The sequence below is a fragment of the Acanthochromis polyacanthus genome, chromosome 24 (genome assembly GCF_021347895.1).
Source record: "Acanthochromis polyacanthus isolate Apoly-LR-REF ecotype Palm Island chromosome 24, KAUST_Apoly_ChrSc, whole genome shotgun sequence".
NCBI classification, from domain to species: domain Eukaryota; kingdom Metazoa; phylum Chordata; class Actinopteri; family Pomacentridae; genus Acanthochromis; species Acanthochromis polyacanthus.
In genome coordinates, this window is record NC_067136.1 from 4,674,770 (window position 1) to 4,698,161 (window position 23,392).

The 23,392-nt window shown below is 43.5% G+C and overlaps 1 protein-coding gene and 1 long non-coding RNA gene across 15 annotated transcripts; both read right to left on the reverse strand.

Annotated features, from left to right (window-relative positions):
• Positions 1-1,403: 1,403 nt before the first annotated feature.
• On the reverse strand, positions 1,404-22,777 carry LOC110947340 (voltage-gated potassium channel subunit beta-3-like). 3 transcript variants are annotated; one of them, XM_051944393.1, is made up of 14 exons: positions 22,302-22,777; positions 16,151-16,194; positions 15,875-15,912; positions 15,672-15,751; positions 11,703-11,747; positions 11,586-11,630; positions 11,281-11,324; positions 6,472-6,558; positions 5,791-5,876; positions 5,571-5,691; positions 5,296-5,390; positions 4,848-4,968; positions 4,544-4,632; positions 1,404-3,892 (listed from the first exon to the last, which is right to left on the reverse strand). In XM_051944393.1, exons 1-14 carry the CDS (start codon positions 22,598-22,600, stop codon positions 3,800-3,802), a joined length of 1,287 nt encoding a protein of 428 aa, XP_051800353.1. In that variant the 5' UTR covers positions 22,601-22,777; the 3' UTR covers positions 1,404-3,799. The 3 variants fall into 3 exon arrangements, with proteins under 3 accessions (XP_051800353.1, XP_051800351.1, XP_051800352.1); XM_051944391.1 differs by lacking the exon at positions 22,302-22,777 and adding an exon at positions 18,687-19,223; XM_051944392.1 differs by lacking the exon at positions 22,302-22,777 and adding an exon at positions 16,940-17,149 and having other exon boundaries at positions 16,151-16,875.
• Positions 19,826-22,288, reverse strand: LOC127532566 (uncharacterized). Of its 12 annotated transcripts, XR_007940042.1 has the most exons (7): positions 22,049-22,288; positions 21,899-21,958; positions 21,719-21,808; positions 21,569-21,658; positions 21,389-21,508; positions 21,269-21,358; positions 19,826-21,238 (listed from the first exon to the last, which is right to left on the reverse strand). It is a non-coding gene; the product is annotated as an uncharacterized LOC127532566 (long non-coding RNA). The 12 variants fall into 12 exon arrangements; XR_007940046.1 differs by lacking the exon at positions 21,899-21,958 and having other exon boundaries at positions 21,329-21,358; positions 21,419-21,508; positions 21,719-21,778; XR_007940048.1 differs by lacking the exon at positions 21,899-21,958 and having other exon boundaries at positions 21,419-21,508; positions 21,719-21,778.
• Positions 22,778-23,392: the final 615 nt, after the last annotated feature.

The following is a 23,392-nucleotide window of genomic DNA, read 5'->3' on the forward strand; positions in this document are numbered from 1 at the left end:
TAATAAAAAGGAACGGCCTACTGGATATGAAATTCAGTTTATGAGCTTTCATTTGTATTTTGGTGAAATATTATTGAATAAATATATTTGATAAAAGATTATAGAATTGTTGCTGGTTTTTAATGTTTTTTTAAATCTCACATACCTCCTGGCATACCTTCAATACCCCCAGAGGTACTCAGACCCCATTTGAGAACCGCTGGAAAACTATGGCGTTTTTGGTCAAATTTTGGACCTTTTTCACGGCCTACCTTACATTATAGTATATTATAGCATTTTTTTAATACATTATTTCATCATATGGCCTCTTTTTATGACATGTTGAAAAAAAATGTCATTTTTATTCCACATACTATACTGTGGCGTTTTTTTGGACAAAATTCATGATGATTTTTTCTTCAAATAAAACTGCTCTACAGTGTTTTTCACGGCCTACTTTACATTATTTCATCATATGGCCTGTTTTTACCACATGTTCAAAAAATCGGATTGTCAACCTTTTTAATGACCTTTAATCAGTCAGAGCCCTGGCAAACTTATTTTTATCAGTTTTAGTGGAAGTATAAAGGAGCTCTTGGTTTTTACTGAGTCAAAAGCTGCTGTTTGAACACAGACACATTCACATGCATCCACAAAGCTTTTTTAAATAAAATAAAAAATAAAATGCATCCACAAACACACAGACTGGCTGCCGGCCGGGCCGAGGTTTGGGTCCTCAGACCCACCAGTCGGGGAGTCGGTGAACTTGTTGGTCCGGTCTGAAGGCCTCCATGTGGTCCAGTAGAAGTCCATTTAGTCGGTGTCTTTGTTTGAACCACCATCAGGTGGACTTGTGGTCCTCATAGGACTCCTCCTGTAGCCTTCAGGGAACCACAGGAACATTCAGCAGCTGTTGGAGTTCTTCCTGTCAGGCTGCTGGTAGAACGCCTCTGAAGGATCTGGAACTCGTCTGGAACTATCTAACAGCCTAAACTGTTAACAGGCAGAGATGAGGACTCAAACTTCCAGCTCATCTTAGAAGAGGAGGCGAATCATTGACAAGGAGGCAGCAGCTCAGTTTGATTTTCTTTATTTTCATGAAAATGTACACTTTTTCTGTTTCTTTATAGACGACCCACACTTCTTATTCACCCTGCTGGTGTTTGTATCTGAATAAATCATATCTGCTTGTTTTCCTGCTAACATGCTGTTAGCATTTACAGGCTCATTATATGTCAATTATGTGTATGTCTGAGTATTTTAAAGCATTTTTGTCATGCTTGATGATTCTTTTTTTATCTGTTTCTTGTGAACGGCAGTAAACAGGCGTGATGCACACGTCTGATGCTGCTCACAGTCCAAGCACCGCTCAGATCAACAAGCTTCAGCAGACTCTTATTGTGAAAGGAAACAGTGGAAACAGCTCACAGAATATTTCATCTTTATTGAATTATTTCAGTACATGTTTTTATTCTCACTGATATTCCCTATAATATCCTATTGATTAACTTAATATTGATTATTGCAGCTTTTATTTTTCAACGATCACAAACACAATCAGCCGATCAATCAATGTGATCGCTTCTTCAAACATCCACATAAAACTTTAGAGATCTGCAAATGCTTCATGTTTTCATCAGTTTTACCTGAAGGAGAGGAGAATTATTGATCAGTGATGAAATGATTGATTATTAATTTATGATCGGTTTGGTTTTAAACTGTTTAGTGAAGAAATTTGGATTAAAGGATTGAAGCTTTTTATTTTACTATAAACTATATTTAAACATCTTAATGTTTACAGGAACACATAGTTACAGAAGCGTTGCCGTAGTAACCAGCAACCATCAGTCCAGGTGTGTTTTATTTTACACCTGAACTCTTCATCCACCTTCAGTACTTTATTGCTGTTTGTGGTTTTTTACATCCATCTGTGGATCAATAAACGCCTCATGTGTTTGATGTTTGTCGTCATGGCAACCCTGAGAGGTTCCCGCCCCTTAGGTTAGTCCCCTACCCTCAGGTTGGTCCCCTACCCTTAGGTTAGTCCCCTACCCTCAGGTTTGTCCCCTACCCTCAGGTTAGGCCCCATACCCTCAGGTTGGTCCCCTACCCTCAGGTTGGTCCCCTACCCTCAGGTTTGTCCCCTACCCTCAGGTTAGTCCCCTACCTTCAGGTTGGTCCCCTACCCTCAGGTTGGTCCCCTACCCTCAGGTTGGTCCCCTACCCTCAGGTTGGTCCCCTACCCTCAGGTTAGGCCCCATACCCTCAGGTTGGTCCCCTACCCTCAGGTTGGTCCCCTACCCTCAGGTTAGTCCCCTACCCTCAGGTTTGTCCCCTACCCTCAGGTTAGGCCCCATACCCTCAGGTTGGTCCCCTACCCTCAGGTTGGTCCCCTACCCTCAGGTTTGTCCCCTACCCTCAGGTTGGTCCCCTACCCTCAGGTTGGTCCCCTACCCTCAGGTTAGGCCCCATACCCTCAGGTTGGTCCCCTACCCTCAGGTTGGTCCCCTACCCTCAGGTTGGTCCCCTACCCTCAGGTTTGTGCCCTACCCTCAGGTTGGTCCCCTACCCTCAGGTTGGTCCCCTACCCTCAGGTTTGTGCCCTACCCTCAGGTTGGTCCCTTAACCTCAGGTTGGTCCCCTACCCTCAGGTTGGTCCCCTACCCTCAGGTTTGTGCCCTACCCTCAGGTTGGTCCCCTACCCTCAGGTTGGTCTCCTACCCTCAGGTTAGTCCCCATACCCTCAGGTTGGTCCCCTACCCTCAGGTTAGTCCCCTACCCTCAGGTTGGTTCCATACCCTCAGATTGGTCCCTTACCCTCAGATTGGTCCTCACCCCTCAGGTTAGGCCCCATACCCTCAGGTTAGTCCTCAGCCCTCAGGTTGGTCTTCACCCAGGTTTTCATATTTTGCAGTGAATGTTCTCGTTAATACATTCAGCAGAGGACACAGGAGTCGGAGCCCTGTTACCGTTGCAACACCGGTTACCGTGATGACATCACAGTTGGCCATATTCTTCTCATAGCCATTAGTTTTAACAGTCATCTGGACAACATCAGGCTTTTATTGTGAAATACAAGCAGTGTGACGGCAGATGTACGGAAGGCTGTTGGTGCCAAAAACAAGATAAGAAATACTTTCATTTTTTATCCTGAGTTCTGAAACTAAATGTCACACAACAACAAAACACTTGATGTTGTTAAATTTACAGATATTCTGAAATCTAAAATCTGAACAAATTTAGGAATTTAACTAAAATAATTAAACTTGAATTGTAAATTTACTGAAGAGGCTTCTTGTTTTAGAACGTTCATGTTTTCTCACTTTAGACAAACTTTCAGGAAACACTTTGCAACATCACAAAAAAATGAAATTAAAATAATTAAATCAATTAAGTTTAAATAATTAACTCAATTTAATTGAATTTAAATCCTCTGCTGCCTAAATCTGTTTTATTGGCACCAATAGTCTTCCATACATCAAACCTTCAATAACAATTAATATTGATCAGTTTAATACAGACTGCTGTTGATTCATTATCGATTAATCTGCTGTCACTGATTATTGATTATTCTGCTGTCACTGATTATTGATTATTCTGCTGTCACTGATTCATTATTGATTAATTTGCTGTCACTGACTGACGATGAATGGCCGTTGCCGATAGTAACGTGAGGTTCTGTGTGATTCTTCAGGTTAATACAAGAATAAATATTTTGGATATGTTTCTGAGTATCTACAGTTTCTGTTCCCATCTCCATGACGACACCCTTCCAATGTCCCTCGTCGTCGTGACGTTTTAAATAAAGTTTTTCTCCTCTTCAGCTTCTTGGCTCCTTCTTGGCGCTTCTTGGTTTGTTGCCGAGCAACGTGTCCATCTCTGTGATGAGGGGCGGAGTCAACTGAGACAGAACCTGAGAGACAGGAGATGATGTCATAACTCTAGAACCTCCTGAAATAACTCCAGAACCTCTTGAAATAACTCTAGAACCTCCTGAAATAACTCCAGAACCTCTTGAAATAACTCTAGAACCTCCGGGCATAACTCCAGAACTTTCTGAACTAACTCTAGAACCTCCTGAAATAACTCTTGAACTTTCTGAACTAACTCTTGAACCTCCCAAAATAACTCTAGAACCTTCTGAAATAACACTAGAACCTCCTGAAATAACTGTAGAACCTCCTGAAATAACTCTAGAACCTCTTAAAATAACTTTAGAACTTCCGGACATAACTCTAGAACCTCCTAAAATAACTCTAGAACCTTCCAAAATAACATTAGAACCTCCTAAAAGAACTCCAGAACCTCCTAAAACTCCTCTAGAACCTCCTGAAATAACTCTAGAACCTCATAACATGTCTCTCGAACCTCATAAAATAACTCCAGAACCTCCTTTAAAAACTCCAAAATGTTCTAAAAAAAACAACTTCTGAACATCCTCAAATAAATCTAGAACGTCCTAAGACACTTCTAGAACCTGCTAAAGTTTAGATTAATCTGTCAGTGGAGTAACTGGTCACTTAAAGAGTCTTTGTGGTCGTGGTGTGAGGTTCTGTGTTGTTACCCTGATAGAACCGAGGTTCTCCAGCAGCTGTTCTGTGTTGGAGACTCCCAGCAGAACCGAGCTGACTCCTTCGCTTCGAAGACACCAGGCTGCAGACAGGAAATCAGCCGTTAATGTTCTACTGGTTCATGTTCCTGGAGAACTTCCTCAAACTTCTCCTGGTTCTCCATGAAGAATAGTTCTACGTTCTAACAGGTTGATAAACTGGAAAAACTTCGTCACTGCAGACGAAATGTGAATCACTTTAGAATACTCTGTTTACTTGTACTGTGTCTACTCTGTGTACTGTGGTTGCCATGGTTACCTATAGCCAGCTGAGCAGCGGTGCAGTTCAGTCTATCAGCCAGCAGGTGGAGCTCTTTGATCTTAGTCAGCTGCTTCTTTCCTTCATCACTGTAGAGACGCTCCTTTAGCCAGGCATAGCCCTGGAGACACAATAGATAAACAATAGAAACACAATAGATACACAATAGATACACAACAGATGTGTTTTTGCATATTTCTGTGTGTTTATATTTTTTTATTATTGTGTGTATTTCTTTGTATTTGTGTGTATTTTTATATACTACTGTAAATTTTGAATGTATTATTGTATATTTTTCTGTGTATATTAGTGTGTATTATTGTGTATTTTAGTGCATTGCTGGGTGTTTTGGGTGTATTCTGGTGCACTTCTGTGCATTTTGGTATATCTTTGTGTATTTTAGTGTACTACCATATATCTGTGCGTACTTCCCAATGTGATTGTGTACCTTCATGGCAGCCCTGGAGCTCTCGGGGACGCCCTCGTTGTATTTCCCCGTCAGCAGACCACAGGCTAATGGAGACCAGGTCATGGCTCCAACCCCTGAGGGAACACAGACCTCATGTTGGACCACACTGCTGTCACTGGACATGCTAAACATGCTAACAGCTGCTAAACCCATCAGACAACCATAAAACAACCACAGCACAACCGAACAGCACCTGCATGGTATATACAGGTATTTACAGGTGTGTACAGGTGAGTACAGGTGTGTTTTAGTACCTATCTTGTGGTAGAGTTCCGGCAGGTGCAGCTCTACTTTGTCTCTCTGGAAGTAATGATACTCAGCCTGCTCACACACTGGAGGGACCAGGTTGAACTGACGGGCGATCGAGTACGCCTCCTGACAGGTGAGACACACAGGTGAAAAACAGGTGACAAAGAGGTGGCATGAACATTCTGCTGCAGCTCAGGACAGTTTGATCATTGATGGTTCTGTTACCATGATCTCCACGGCGTTCCAGCGGGATGTTCCCCAGTACATGGCCATCCCCTGATCGATCACAAAGGTCATCGCACGGACGATCTCTGGAACCAGAACGGGTTTAGATCAGAACATACCTGAAGACACCTGAACACATTATGTTCTCATCTACAGCGCTGAACATCCATCAGGATTCTCATGTTCTTCAGCAAACTTTCATCTGGAAGCTCAGATTAGTGGAACTATGACTCCTTCTATACCTCCTGATTAGTGGTACTATGACTCCTTCTAGACCTCCTGATTAGTGGAACTATGACTCCTTCTAGACCTCCTGATTAGCGGTACTGTGACTCCTAGACCTCCTGATTAGTGGAACTATGACTCCTTCTAGACCTCCTGATTAGTGATACTATGACTCCTTCTAGACCTTCTGATTAGTGGAACTATGACTCCTTCTAGACCTCCTGATTAGCGGTACTGTGACTCCTAGACCTCCTGATTAGTGGAACTATGACTCCTTGTAGACCTCCTGATTAGTGGAACTATGACTCCTTCTGGACCTCCTGATTAGTGGAACTATGACTCCTTCTAGACCTCCTGATTAGCGGTACTATGACTCCATCTAGACCTTCTGATTAGTGGTACTGTGACTCCTTCTAGACCTCCTCATTAGTGGTACTATGACTCTGAGTTTCTGACCTTCCATCGGCGCGTTGATGTCACTCCTGTTGGCGAAAACGATGTCCACATAGTCCAGCTGTAACCTGGACAGAGATCCACGCAGACCTACAACACACACACACACACACACACACACAGATGGTCATACCAGCATAATTTAATCAACTATTACAGAAACAGGTTTATTTTCAGCTCCAAGGACAAACTGCAGCTGTCAGTCATCATGTGAGGTTAGTTTGGCCCTCAGGGGCCTCCGTACAGGTCAGCTGTGTTCTACCAGTCCCTCAGTGTCCTCTGCTAGAAACTACCAGCTCTGTGTTCGTCAGCCGATTCTACCGTTAGCAAAAAATACAGACACACAAGTCCTCAGGCTGAAGAAAAACATGACAGGAGAGCAGAGACAGACAAAAACAACCTCCATACAAGATCAGAGAGACAAAAATAACCACAAGGAAACAAGAATAACAACAAAGAGATGCAAAAACACCACAAAGAGACACAAAATGGACACAAAGAGACAGAAAACAACCACAGAGTGACACAAAACAACCACAAAGACACCCCAACAATCTGAACATGTCCTCTTCTCAGTGTGTCTCCTGCAGGACGCTGTCTGTCATGTTCCATCTAAATATAGTGTTGTGTTGTTGGTCTGTGTGACGGAGGGTCTGAGGTTGTGGGTTGCTGATGCTGCTGTTCTACGGAGCGCTGACAGCAGGAATTATCTTCTGACCTCCTGAAGGACAAACACTCCAGGAGCTGAAGATTAGGAGGACTCTGAGGGCATTACTGGAGCTGGACATGGAGGAGGTTCCATCAGTGGAATCTGGATACTCTCTGGAAACACTGATGGTTAGTGCTGGTTCCTCTGGTCTGAGAATACAAGTAGGTCTCTATGGACCGATGATTAGATCCTCTACTCAGTATTCTGTTAGAAGTTCCAGCAGATGATCTGATAAAGCATCAGAAGTCACATCTCTGTGGGACCAGCGTCAGTCTGATACCTTCAAGTCAGGATCCAGTAGAAGAACCTCCTGTTGGTCTCCATCAGTCTGAACGTTCTTCTTCATAAACTGTTAAACTGTCAGGTTCCTCAGGGTTCCTGATCAACACAACTGTCCAAGTCCAGATTCTGGTTCTAGATTGAGATCTGGACTCTTCCAGAACTTCCACCTGGTTGCCTTTAAACCATCTCTGAGGATCTGTGACTGTTTCCTTTATGATGCTGCCTCCACCATACTTCAAATCATGATGCTGCCTCCACCATACTTCAAATCATGATGCTGCCTCCACCATGCTTCTCATCATGATGCTGCCTCCACCATGCTTCACATCATGATGCTGCCTCCACCATGCTTCTCATCATGATGCTGCCTCCACCATGCTTCATTATGATGCTGCCTCCACCATGCTTCATTATGATGCTGCCTCCACCATGCTTCACATCATGATGCTGCCTCCACCGTGCTTCACATCATGATGCTGCCTCCACATGCTTCACATCATGATGCTGCCAACAATGTTCTTCATCATGATTCTGCCTCCACCATGCTTCATCATGATTCTGCCTCCACCATGCTTCATCATGATGCTGCCACCACCGTGCTTCACATCATGATGCTGCCTCCACATGCTTCACATCATGATGCTGCCTCCACCATGCTTCACATCATGATGCTGCCTCCACCGTGCTTCACATCATGATGCTGCCTCCACCGTGCTTCACATCATGATGCTGCCTCCACCATGCTTCACATCATGATGCTGCCTCCACCGTGCTTCACATCATGATGCTGCCTCCACATGCTTCACATCATGATGCTACCAACAATGTTCTTCATCATGATGCTGCCACCACCATGCTTCACATCATGATGCTGCCTCCACCATGCTTCACATCATGATGCTGCCTCCACCATGCTTCACATCATGATGCTGCCACCACCTTGCTTCACATCATGATGCTGCCAACAATGTTCTTCATCATGATGCTGCCTCCACCATGCTTCACATCATGATGCTGCCACCACCGTGCTTCACATCATGATGCTGCCTCCACCATGCTTCACATCATGATGCTGCCACCACCATGTTTCACATCATGATGCTGCCACCAATGTGCTTCATCATGATGCTGCCACCACCTTGCTTCACATCATGATGCTGCCAACAATGTTCTTCATCAATGATGCTGCCACCACCATGCTTCATCATGATGCTGCCTCCACCATGCTTCATCATGATGCTGCCTCCACCATGCTTCACATCATGATGCTGCCTCCACCATGCTTCATCATGATGTTGCCTCCACCATGCTTCATCATGATGCTGCCACCACCGTGCTTCATCATGATGCTGCCTCCACCATGCTTCACATCATGATGCTGCCACCACCGTGCTTCACATCATGATGCTGCCTCCACCATGCTTCATCATGATGCTGCCACCACCATGCTTCATCATGACGCTGCCACCACCGTGCTTCACATCATGATGCTGCCACCACCGTGCTTCACATCGCCACCACCATGCTTCACATCATGATGCTGCCTCCACCATGCTTCATCATGATGCTGCCACCACCGTGCTTCACATCATGATGCTGCCTCCACCATGCTTCATCATGATGCTGCCACCACCGTGCTTCATCATGATGCTGCCACCACCATGCTTCACATCATGATGCTGCCACCACCGTGCTTCATCATGATGCTGCCTCCACCATGCTTCACATCATGATGCTGCCACCACCGTGCTTCACATCATGATGCTGCCTCCACCATGCTTCATCATGATGCTGCCACCACCGTGCTTCATCATGATGCTGCCTCCACCATGCTTCATCATGGTGCTGCCACCACCGTGCTTCATCATGATGCTGCCACCACCGTGCTTCATCATGATGCTGCCACCACCATGCTTCACATCATGATGCTGCCACCACCGTGCTTCACATCATGATGCTGCCTCCACCATGCTTCACATCATGATGCTGCCTCCACCATGCTTCATGTCATGATGCTGCCTCCACCATGCTTCATCATGATGCTGCCACCACCGTGCTTCATCATGATGCTGCCTCCACCATGCTTCTCAGTGGGGATGGTGTGTTTGTGATTATGTTCAGTGTTTGGTGTCCATCAAACATATCATCTAGTCTGATGGACATAAAGCTCCATCCTGGTCTCCTCAGACCAAAGAACCTTCTTCCAGGTGTCTTCAGAGTCTCCACACGTCTTCTGGTGAACTCTAGTCCACATTTAATTGGAGCTTTTTCCATCAGAATCTTTCTCTTTGCCTCCATAAAGCTTTGACTGATGAAGAACAGACAACAGTTGGTGGATGAACAGTCTGAAGCTGGAACTCCTTCAGAGGAGTCATAGAGTCTTGGTGGCTTCCCTCTCTAGTCTCTTTCTCCTTCAGAGGAGTCATAGAGTCTTGGTGGCCCTGTAAAGTTCCATCATTTACATCTTTTGTTAAATGTCCATCCCATAGTTTCCAGTAGATACCAGCTGTGGTTGTGGTTGTGTTGTTGTTGTTGTCGTCTCTAATGTTGTCCAGCAGCAGCTCAGAGATGCTGCAGCATCAGAGAGTTTCTTTGAGGGTTAAATTTAGCGTTTCAGTGATTTAAGTCAACAGAGCTGTTGGCGGCTCTCAGCAGAACATGATTGATGCTGCTCACAGTGTGTGTTAGAGTGTGTATCAGTGTGTTAGAGTGTGCACCAGAGTGTGTATCAGAGTGTGTGTGCAGCTGTAATCCACTGTAGTGTGACTGAGCCTCTTAAAGCCTGGTTGACCTCCAGCAGTCCACAGAGGACACTGACCCACTCTGAAGGTAATTAGTCTGACTTCACACCAACCACTGCTGGAGAGTACTACTGCTACAGTACTATTACTACAGTACTACTACTACCATGCGATTGCTACAGTACTATTACTACAGTACTACTACTCCCATGCTATTGCTACAGTACTATTACTACAGTACTACTACTACCATACTACTGCTGCAGTACTACTACTACAGCACTACTACTACCATGCTATTGCTACAGTACTATTACTACAGTACTACTACTACCATACTACTACTACAGTACTATTACTAGAGTACTACTACTACCATGCTATTGCTACAGTACTATTACTACAGTACTACTACTGCCATACTACTGCTACAGTACTATTACTAGAGTACTACTACTACCATGCTATTGCTACAGCACTACTACTACCATACTACTGCTACAGTACTATTACTAGAGTACTACTACTACCATGCTATTGCTACAGTACTATTACTACAGTACTACTACTACCATACTACTACTACAGTACTACTACTACCATGCTACTGCTACAGTACTATCACTACAGTACTACTACTACCATACTAATACTACAGCACTAATACTACAGTACTATAAATCCAGGACTTCTACTCCAGTGCTGCATCTTTGTAGTTTTAAAGCAGTTGCTTCCTAAAAGAACAAACATTTTCATCTGACAGCTGTTTGTGTCTCTTTGTGGTTGTTTTGTGTCTCTTTGTGGTTGTTTTGTGTCTGTTTGTGGTTGTTTTGTGTCTCTTTGTGGTTGTTTTGTGACTCTGTGGTTGTTTTGTGTCTGTTTGTGGTTGTTTTGTGTCTCTTTGTGGTTGTTTTGTGACTCTGTGGTTGTTTTGTGTCTGTTTGTGGTTGTTTTGTGTCTCTTTGTGGTTGTTGTGTGTCTGTAGACACACGGAATTGTGGGTAATGTAGGAAGACAGGACAAACAGAAGGTGGATGAATGAAAGTCGGGTTTCAAAGCATAAAGTTTAAGGTTGTTTACCTTCGATGATGTGTTTCCGTGACAACCCTCGCTCTGTCTCCGCCCTGTAAACAAACAAACAAACATTCATGTTAGTGAGTGTCCAGTTGTAAACAAAAAGGTAACGTAGGGCATGTTTCTGGTGGTTCTACATCATTGTGGGTCATTCAGAACAAATTCAGAGTTGATCTGGAGGATTCCATTTTTCTGTTATTTCTTCCAGTTTTCCCAGCATATGGAGCAGCAGATCCTGATGTGATGATGTGAACATCACAGTTCACCACCAGATGATCAGTGGACCTGTCAGCGTGTGGAGCAGCACTCACTGTCCTCCCCAGTAGATCTTGGTGGTGACCACGTAGCTGGACCTCCTGGACAAACACATCTCCATCAGTCAGAGCTCAGAGACGAGAAGCAGAGATTGTTCAAGAACACATGCTTACCTCCAGCTCTTCTTCTTCAGGATGTTTCCCAGTGTCGTCTCAGCCCTGAAACACAGACTCACTGTCAGAATATCAGTCAACAGGTTGAATCATTAGAGAACATCAGGAACTAGAAAAGCACTCGCAGAGCGCAGACCTCCGCCAGGCCATCTGTTTGTCTGTTTGTCTGTCTGTCAGTCTGTTAACAGCATAACTCAAAAAGTCATGGATGGATTTTCACCAAATCTTTATAGAATGTCCAGAAGAGCAAAAGTAACAATCGATTAGATTTTGGAGGTGATCCGGATCACCGTCTGGATCCAGGATTTTTTTGAAGGACTCTGTACAATTGAGAGAGATGGCGCTCTCAAGGTCATCAAGGTTGCAGATGTAAGTTAGAGGTTTACCAATATACAAAATAACTTTTTTGACCAATGCCATATCAATATCATAACAGTCATTGGATGACTTACTTTTAAATTTGAGAACAACATTTACCACTTCCTGCTCAGTTATGGCTGAGAGGAAAAGTGATGATCGATTGTGATTTATGCTTGTATCAGCTACACGATTTGGAATTTCAGCAGCTAACTGTGGACCAATGTTCACAAAATAATTGTTAAAACTATTTACTATCTCATTTATATTATGATGTTCATTATTTTGGTCAATAAAATATTCTGGATACATTGATTTTGAGCATCCATTTTTAATCAAACTATTTAACATATCCCAAGTTGTTTTAATGTTGTTTTTGTTTTCATATAACAGTAGCCTAGCCATGTTTCTGACGGCACAAGGGTCTAGGGAAGCTCGACAGGGAGGGAGGCGGGCTAAAAGGTTGTCTTTCAAATCCCTCTGCAGCAATTGGGTAGGTATACAACCAATCAGAGCAATGAATAGGCTGACGTAGTTCCGAGAGCACCGGCGGATTGTGGCTAAGTCCCATTAGCTTCCCAACCAGCGGAGCCAACTGGTATATTAAGGATTTGCCATATCCCGTCGGCATAAGTCCAAATACGTCTTTCTTCTCAATGAAACACTTCAGTGCCGTCCTTTGTTTATCTTTCAAGTTGAATTTTAGCTTCAAATCTTTAAGGGCTGTGGCCAAAGCCGAGTCGAAAGATAACTGTTTATTGTGCGCCGGTTGTTTCTGTCAGAATCGTCACACCTCTGTCGTCACTTAGTTACGCCCGCCTTCTGACTCTACACTTCATGGTGATTGGTCCGGCCAGTTTTAGGAGAATCCAGCCTCGAGCCTTATGGAGGGTAACCAGACCCACCCTGGCAGAGAATTAAATTCGTTGCCGTGGGTTGTCTAGCACGGCTAGGCTAATGTAACAGTTTTCTATAACTTTTTGCTAGTTCTTATAATATCAGTTAGTTTATTTTTATATCTTTTATACCTTAATTCTGATTCTACAGTTTTTGACTTGATAAACAACTTATAAAGATTTTTTTTTCTTGCATTCATTAATTATTCCTTTTGTGAGCCGTGGGCTTTTATTGCTCTTACTCTTCATGAGGTGTTTGTCACACAATGACATGAATATGTCTAAAAATATATCATATGACTTATCAACGTCCACTTCATTGTACACAGGACTCCAATCCTGGAGAGACAGACTAATATTCAGGGCGTTGATTGATTCCTCAGTTTTTTTTTTCGTTTGTAAAGCATTTTTGTGGAATTTCCTGTCTTTTTAAGTTCACAGTCAAATAGAGTAAAAACAGGTAGATGGTCAGAGATATCAGATATAAGCAGTCCATTGATAGTTAGGTTTCCCAAAACATTAGTAAAGATGTTGTCAATAATTGTAGCACTATGAGATGTTATTCTGCTTGGTCGAGTTATCATTGGATACAGGGATAAACTATATACACAGTGCCTATCATAAGTATTCACCCCCTTTGATGTTTTACCCTTTTATTGCTTTCATAAATCAATCATGGTCAATAAAATTTGGTTCTCTTAACACAAAAATTTATTGGAAAAAACTCTTTAATGTCAAAGTGAAAACAGATTTCTATAAAGTAATGTTAATGAAAGAAAATTATATAAATGAAAATAATTGTTTGTATAATTATTCACCCCCTTTTTAATTTAATGGTCTAATTCAATAGAGGTCCATCAGATTGTTGCCAATAGTCTCACAATTAGTGAAATGAAGATCACCTGAGTGGTGTGGGTGTGTTTCAAGTGATTGAGTTGTAAAACAGCTGTCTGAAGGGTCCAGAGAGTGGTTGATCAGTATTCCTGGCTACCATTACACCATGAAGACAGAAGAACACTCTAAGCAACTCAGGGAAAGGGTTACTGAGAAGTACAATTCAGGGGATGGTTACAAAAAAATTTCCAAGGCACTGAACATCCCCCGGAGTTCAGTGAAATCAATTATCAAGAAATGGAAGGAATATGGCACTTGTGTGAATCTGCCTAGATCAGGCCGCCCTCGTAAACTGAGTGACCTACAAGTAGGAGACTAGTGAGAGAAGCCACCAAGACCCTACAACTACTCTGAAGGAGTTACAAGCTTCAGCTGCTGAGATGGGAGAGACTGTGCATGTAGCAACTGCTGCCCGGGTTCTTCACCGCTCAAAGCTTTATGGGAGAGTGGCAATGAGAAAGACACTGTTGAAGAAAAGTCATATTAGATCTGGACTAGAGTTTGCCAAAAAGCACGTGGAAGACTCCATGGTCAAGTGGAAGAAGATTCTTTGGTCTGATGAGACCAAAATTGAGCTTTTTGGCCATCAGACAAGACGTCATGTTTGGAGGAAACCAAACACTGCACATCACCAAAAACACACCATCCCCACTGTGAAGCATGGTGGTGGCAGCATCATGCTGTGGGGATGTTTCTCAGCAACTGGACCTGGAAGGCTTGTAAAGATAGAGGGCAGAATGAATGCTGCAAGATACACTGAAATCCTGGGGGACAATCTTTTCAGTCTGCAAGAGAACTACGTCTTGGGAGAAGATTTATTTTCCAGCAAGACAATGATCCAAAACATACTGCAAAAGCTACACAGGAATGGTTAAAAAAGAACCAGGTAAATGTTCTGGAGTGGCCGAGTCAAAGCCCAGACCTCAATCCTATAGAGAATTTGTGGCTGGACTTGCAAAGGGCTGTTCATGCCCGATACCCGCGTAACCTGACAGAACTTGAGCAGTTTTGCAAAGAATGGAGCAAAATTGCAGTGGGCAGATGTGCAGACTGATTGAGACCTATCCACACAGACTCACTGCTGTGATTGCAGCCAAAGGTGATCTACTAAATACTGACTTGAAGGGGGTGAATAATTATGCAAACAATTATTTTATTTATATAATTTTCTTTCATTAACATTACTTTATAGAAATCTGTTTTCACTTTGACATTAAAGAGTTTTTTCCAATAATTTTTTTGTTAAAAAAGCAAAATTTTATTGACCATGATTGATTTATGAAAGCAAGAAAAGGGTAAAACATCAAAGGGGCTACTGTAAAAAGGATCATATAAATAATATGATACTCTAATAATATAAATAATAAAGTAAAATAATAATATACACAATATAATAATTATACATAAATAATATCATAAAGAAGAATAATAATAATAATAATAATAATAATAATATGAAACACCAGAATATGAATAAAATGTCAGTAACTCCTCATGAGAGACAGACATACAGACAGACAGACAGACAGACAGACAGACAGACAGACAGACAGACAGACATAGGGGTGGCATGGCTCAGTGGGTAGAGTGGCCGTCTTGTAACTGGAGGGTTTCCGGTTCGATCCTCGGCCCATCGTGCTCATGTAGAGGTGTCCCTGAACAAGACACCTAACCCCTAACTGCTCCTGATGGGTCGTGGTTAGCGCTTTGCATGGCAGCTTCCACAATCAGTGTGTGAATGGGTGAATGTGATGCGTTATGTAAAGCGCTTTGGATAAAAGCGCTATATAAATACAACCATTTACAGACAGGTGTACTGTACCTGCCTGAAGCGTACACCTCTGCTGTGTCAAACAGATTCACTCCACTGTCATAGGCCACCGTCATCACACTCTCTGCCATCTAGAGCCAATCAGAGACGAGGATCAGTTAATGCACACACACAGACACACACACACACACACACACACACACACACACACACACACACACACAGTAACACAAAGACACACACCCACACATTACCTCATCAGATATCTGAGAGCCAAATGTCACCCAAGTTCCTGAAAAAGAGACAGAAAGTGTTATTGTGCATTGTTGTGTACTAGTGTGTGTATTGTGTGTATTTTTGGGTGTTGTTGTGTACTAGTGTGTGTATTGTGTTCATTTTTGTGCACTAGTGTGTGTTGTTCTGTACTATTGTGTATTGTTGTGTACTAGTGTGTGTATTGTGTGTATTTTTGTGCACTAGTGTGTGTATTTCTGTGTATTTTTGTGTACTATGGTGTGTTGCTGTCTTACCCAGTCCCAGGCAGGACACTCTCAGTCCAGATTTTCCCAGATTTCTGAAAACAAATCAATTAATCAGTTCATCAATCAATCAGTGTAGTCATTTTAACGTAACCATGTGCTCCCAGTCTGTTAGCCTGTTAGCCTGTTAGCTTCATATTCCTGTTAGCCTGTTAGCTTCATAGTCCTACTAACCTGTTAGCCTGTTAGCTTCATATTCCTGTTAGCTTCGGAGCTTGTAAAGCAATAAGGCTGTTAGCTTGTGAGTTTGTTAAGTTCTAAGCTTGTTAACTTCTGAACCTGTTAGCTTTTGCGTTTGTTAGCGTCTAAAATTGTTACCTCGATGCCTGTTAGCTTCTATACCTATCACCATGTTAGCATCTCAGCTTGAGAGCTTTTGAGCCTTTAAAGCAATTATCTGGTTAGCTTCTGAGCTCGATATTTCCTGCATCTGTTAGCTTCTCAAAATCTTAGCATCTTAGCCTGTTAGCTTCTGAGTTTTTAGGTTCTCATCATGTTAGCTTCTGAGCACGGATTACCTTGTTAGCCTCTCAGTTTGTTAGTTTCTGTTTTAGTTAGCTTCTATTTTTTTGCTCGTCAATATGTTAGCTTCTAAGTCTGTTAGCTTCCATGCTTAGTAGTTTCTCATCATGTTAGCTTCAGCGCTTTGTAGCTTCTTAGTCTGTTCGTTTCTGAGTATTTGATGTATTAGTCTGCTAGCTACTAAGCTACTCAACCTGTTAGCCAGTTAGCTTCTGAGCTAGTCAATTTGTTAGCCTGTTAGTTTCTGAGCTAGTCAACCTATTAGCCAGTTAGCTTCTGACCTTATCTTGTGAACTGGTGTCTGAGCTTTTAAACTCTGATAAAACTGTTAATGTAGGTGATTTTATTTCATGATTGTTGTTCTTTTTGATTTTTTTCATTTCATTTCTATTTTTAATTGCATTTATGTATTGTCTTCTCTGTTTTTAAGTCTTGTGAAGCACTTTGTGTTGTTCTGCATGAAAAGTGCTATACAAATAAATAAAGTTTGAAGTTTGATTTGAATATTCTGTGAAAATAAAACAGTTAGCTAGCTAACTAGCTAGCTAGTACAGGACATCATGAGCAGTCGACTTCCTGTAGTTGCACATGTTGTTATAAAACGTGTTTTCTTTGCTCTGATTGTTGCTGTGACCAAAAACACCAATACTCGACATGTGTGATGGATTCAGACCGACTGTTAGCACCGGGCGCTAACAACACCTGCAGCAGCTGTGCATGATGGGAGATGTGGTCCAGATGTCCACTAAGCCTCAGCAGAGTGTGATTACAGAGCGTCCAATCAGAGCTGTAATCAGAGTATTGTCTGGTGGAGGTCAGCGCTGATTAACAGCAGATGTTCCAACATCAGCTCAGCTTCGACAGAAAACAACAAAAGCAGCTTCAGACGTCAAACGGATGCTAAAAATACAGAAGCTGGTGATTCATGTTCCCAGACTTCAGACACTCCAATGTTTAAAATAAAACCACTACTCTGAAAATAACCTTCCATCAATACAGCTGTAATCAGATTACTGCACAGTTACTGAGTCTGAGTCCATGAAGAGACCAGATAGAGGAGCTGGTCTCAGATGGTTGGACCAACCAGGACCACCACAGTGGAGACATGGTCCTGACAGAAGCACGGAGGTGGAGGTATCATCACACGGAGCTGCATGTTGGTAAAGCTTCGAGATGCAGCATGAATGCATCGACTCACTGCTGTACACCAGAACACGATCCACCCCGAGTCATCCATGTACAGGTCCAAGTCCAGGTCAGCAAATCACAGTCTCAGTCCAATGTTTGTCCAGATCTGATTACAAGTCAGTAACATCCACGCTAAGCCGAGTCCAACCAAGTCATCAGTGTTAGTGTCCAAGTCATCAGTGTTAGTGTCCAAGTCATCAGTGTTAGTGTCCAAGTCCAGGTTTTAGATGTTTGTGTCTTAGCCTTTCATGTTCATGTTCATGTTCATGTTAGAATCCTAGTCACTGATGTCAGTGGCCGAGTCCAAGTCACTGATGTTAGTATCCACTTTCAAGTCATTTCTGCTGAATCTTCAAGTCCAAGTCTCAGGTTGGTGTCAGTGGAGTCCAAACAACAGAAAGTAACTCTGACCCAAGTCCTCAGAGTTCACAGCAAGTCCAAGTCGTCCAGGTCCAGAATGGAATTGTGAATACTTCAGAGTCACACTCTGAAACTGGGTCGCCAATATCTGATAAACGAGTGTGTTGTAGGCGATTATCAATATCTGATCATCAATATTTAATAGCTCATCAATATTCAGCAGTCACCTGATCAGACCCACACACACCAGTACAAGATCAATACCTGATCAATGGCTCTGATCAGGTAGAGTCGATGACTAGCACGTCCTCATTCAACCTCTACAACACACACACACACACACACACACACACACACACACACACACACACACACACACACAGTAACTCTAACATGTAACCTGACCCCTCCTCTACCTGTCGGGTCATGTGACCTCCTGTCACTCTCACTCTCTCACCTGTACTTCATGTTGCTATGACGACCCGGGGCCTCCTTCATGTGGGCGTGGCCCAGCAGGGTCAGCCTACCTGTGGGTTCTGCCCTGACCTTTGACTGACAGGCGGTCCCGGTGCTGGCCGCTGCCGCCGCCCTCCGCTCCTTCAGCTGATGCTCGCTGGAGCCGCCTCCCCCTCCCACGTTGCACGCGATGGAAACCTGCATCCCGGCGGCCCCGTTAACCGGCCCCGTTAACCGGCGGAACGAGCTGAGCGGCTCTAGAGTGTCAGAACATGACGAGCAGCCCGCCGCTGCCGCCGAGGTCTCCAGTCGCTACGGTGACGGCGGAAAGAAGTCATGAGCGGGACGTCAGGTTAGGGTCAATCAGCCAATCAGAGACGAGCCTATCCAGTCTCCCGGTGGAGGACGTCCTGCTGCTGCGGCGGAGAAAGAGGACTAACGGCGGAGAGCGGTCAGTCTGCAGCCCGGAGACCGGAGCTCCTCCTCCTCCTCTACCGTCAGATGAGAGGAGACGGAGGAGGAAGAGGGACTGATCTCACCTGGAATATATATATATATATACACCTGAAGAATATATAGCCTACCTGGAATGCATAATACATGGATACGCCTGAAATAAATGTGTGTGTGTGTGTGTGTGTGTGTGTGTGTGTGTGTGTGTGTGTGTGTGTGTGTGTGTGTCCAGGGTTATCCAAAAAGTATGAACCGATTTCATTCTGAAATATTTTAATAAAGAAAAGCAACAGAAAACTCCTCCAGCATTCAGTCAGCTTTTATTTGATGTTTAATGTCATGGAATGATGGAATAACAGCAGTGATGAAGTCAGTGGATCATGATCTGCTGGTAAATGTCTGGGAGGAATCCTCTGATGCTGCAGATGGAGGCCACACTGAACTCTTATAAGACAGGAAATTAAAGTTAAATGTGAGTAGAATAATTGTGACCTGGCTGGACTTTTCTGTTGCTTTTTCTGTGTTCCTATAGAGAACCGTTCCTCCCCCACTCTGCTGCTCCTGTCCATCAGTCAGTGGGTGGTTGGAGGAGCAGCAGCAGCAGCAGCAGCGGCAGCGGCAGCGGCAGCGGCGGCGGCGGCGGCGGCGGCGGCGGCGGCGGCGGCGGCGGCGGCGGCGGCGGCAGCAGCAGCAGCAGTAGTAGTGGCAGTGTTAGCAGCAGCATTAGCTACAGTGTTAGCAGCAGTGTTTAGATGTGAGCTGAGACTCGGTGAGATGCCTGAGGCTGAGGGTTTGTAACTAATGTGACTTCCAGTCACTGCAACGATGCTGTTCATCACTGTCTGATCTCTGAGCTGATCCATGGTTCAGGGAGCTCCACTAGAACCTATAAAAGATCATCGGAACCTATAAGATCATCATAACCTATAGAAGATCATCTAGAACCTCTACAAACTACTCTAGAACCTATAGAAACTCCTCTAGAAGCTCCTTAACACCTCCTCTAAAACCTCCTCTAGAACCTCCTCTAGAATCTAAAGAACGTCCTCTAGAACCTCCTCTAGAATCTAAAGAACCTCCTCTAGAATCTAAAGAACCTCCTCCAGAAGCTCCTCTAGAAGCTCCTGTTCTAGCGTTTCTATTGGTTCTTCTGTTTCTAGAGTTGAAGTCTGAACATTGACTCTGATCAGTCCGTTTCTGTGACATCAATCAGTTTATTGATATATTGATTCTGTATCAGTTCTGGGTGCTGCTGTTTAGAAGTAATAGTACTGCATTTACACGTTTATAATGTGTTTATACTTACTAGTACTGTGTACTTATGTTTAGGAGTACTGGTATGTGTAAAGATGTATTTGTACTTTGTTTAGAGGAATTAACACCTTTTGTAAGTATTAATACTGTGTTTATGTGTATTAGTACCTTGTTTATGTATTTCAGCACTACATTTGTGTGTATTAATATTCTATTTGTGTGTATGAGTGGCAGCTGGAGATGAAGCTGACTCAGCTTTCACTCTGCTGTGGAAAAAGATCCACAGACACACAGTACACACATAGAATACACACAGTACACACATAGAATACACACAGTACACACATAGTACACACAATACACACAGTACACACACAGTACACACAATACACACAGTACACACATAGTACACACACAGTACACACAATACACACAGTACACACACAGTACACACAATACACACAGTACACACATAGTACACACACAGTACACACAGTACGCATAGAATACACATAGTACACTCTCTGTACACACACACTACACACATAGAACACACACAGTACACACTCTGTACACACAGAACACACATAGAACACACTCTGTACACACATAGTACACACTGTACACACAGTACACACATAGAACACACATAATACAAACTCAGTACACACTGAGCTGGGGAACAACTGGAGCAGAAAGGCTTCAACATCAGAATCATGACTCAGTAGTTTCAGGAGCCAATCAGAATCAGCCGAGGAAACACACTGTAGACCAGCTGTACTCCAGTTTAACCAGTACCACCAGTATAACTAACACCCAATAAAACCAGTACCACCAGTATAACACCTAATAAAACCAGTACCACTAGTATACCACCTAATAAAACCAGTACTACCAGTATACCACCTAATAAAACCAGTACTACCAGTATACCACCTAATAAAACCAGTACCACCAGTATAACACCTAATAAAACCAGTACCACTAGTATACCACCTAATAAAACCAGTACTACCAGTATACCACCTAATAAAACCAGTACTACCAGTATACCACCTAATAAAACCAGTACCACCAGTATAACACCTAATAAAACCAGTACCACCAGTATAACACCTAATAAAACCAGTACTACCAGTATACCACCCAATAAAACCAGTACTACCAGTATAACACCTAATAAAACCAGTACTACCAGTATACCACCTAATAAAACCAGTACTACCAGTATACCACCTAATAAAACCAGTACCACCAGTATAACACCTAATAAAACCAGTACTACCAGTATAACACCTAATAAAACCAGTACTACCAGTATAACACCTAATAAAACCAGTACTACCAGTATACCACCTAATAAAACCAGTACTACCAGTATACCACCTAATAAAACCAGTACCACCAGTATAACACCTAATAAAACCAGTACTACCAGTATAACACCTAATAAAACCAGTACTACCAGTATAACACCCAATAAAACCAGTACTACCAGTATAACACCTAATAAAACCAGTACTACCAGTATACCACCTAATAAAACCAGTACTACCAGTATACAACCTAATAAAACCAGTACTACCAGTATAACACCTAATAAAACCAGTACTACCAGTATAACACCTAATAAAACCAGTACTACCAGTATAACACCTAATAAAATCAGTACCACCAGTATAACTGCAGGTGTGAAACCAGTATAACCAGCATCAGCAGCAGTAGTGTGGTGGCTCCCTCTGGTGTCCTCTGGGTGTAACTGCAGCATTTAGTTCATCATCATGTATCAGCAGCTACACACAAATTACACCATGTCTCACCTCTCTCTCCCATCTCTCCCCCGTCCCCCCCTCCATCTCACCTGTCTCTCCTCTGTCCGCTGTGTCTCTCCCCCGTCCCCCCATCTCACCTGTAGGTCATGCTGCTGTGCTCCATGGTGACATCACACTCCTTCAGGTATATCTCCAGTCTCCGTCTCTCCATCAGTCTCCTTGCTGCTTCTAGGATTTGGGACGCCAGCGCCGACTCCTCCTTCTCCTTGGCGTCTTTCTTGGAGTCATTTTTTTCGGTTTTCCCAGAATTCCCTCTGTTGACTTTGGGCTTCTTGTTGAATCCATACAGCTCCTCCACCGAGAACTTGGTGGATTTTCCTGCGGCCGCTGACGGTCCAACGGCGGCTCCGGCTCCTGAGGCTCGTCCTGCAAACATGGCTGACCTGAGGGACAAACAGGCTAATGTTAGCGCTGGGAGCTAACACATAGCTAACAGGGAGCTAACATGCAGCTAACAGGGAGCTAACGGGGAGCTAACAGGAAGCTAACATGGAGCTCGAAGGGGAGCTAACAGCAAGCTAAACAGGGAGCTAACTGGGAGCTAACATGGAGCTAACATAGAGCTAACAGGGAGCCAAAAGGGGAGCTAACAGAAAGCTAGACAGGGAGCTAACTGGGAGCTAACATGAAGCTAGCATAGAGGTAACAGGGAGCTAACATGGAGCTAACAGGGAGCTAACATAGAGCTAGAAGGGGAGCTAACAGAAAGCTAAACAGGGAGCTAACTGGGAGCTAACATGGAGCTAACAGGGAGCTAACGGGGAGCTAGAAGTGGAGCTAACAGAAAGCTAGACAGGGAGCTAACTGGGAGCTAACATGAAGCTAGCATAGAGCTAACAAGGAGCTAACTGGGAGCTTACAGGGAGCTAACATAGAGCTAACAGGTAGCTAACATAGAGCTAACAGGGACCAAACAGGGAGCTAACATGCAGCTAACGTGGAGCTAACAGGGAGCTAACATGGAGCTAGAAGAGGAGCTAACAGAAAGCTAAACAGGGAGCTAACTGGGAGCTAACATGGAGCTAACATAGAGCTAACAGGGAGCTAGAAGGGGAGCTAACAGAAAGCTAGACAGGGAGCTAACTGGGAGCTAACATGAAGCTAGCATAGAGCTAACAGGGAGCTAACATGGAGCTAACAGGGAGCTAACATAGAGCTAACAGGGAAC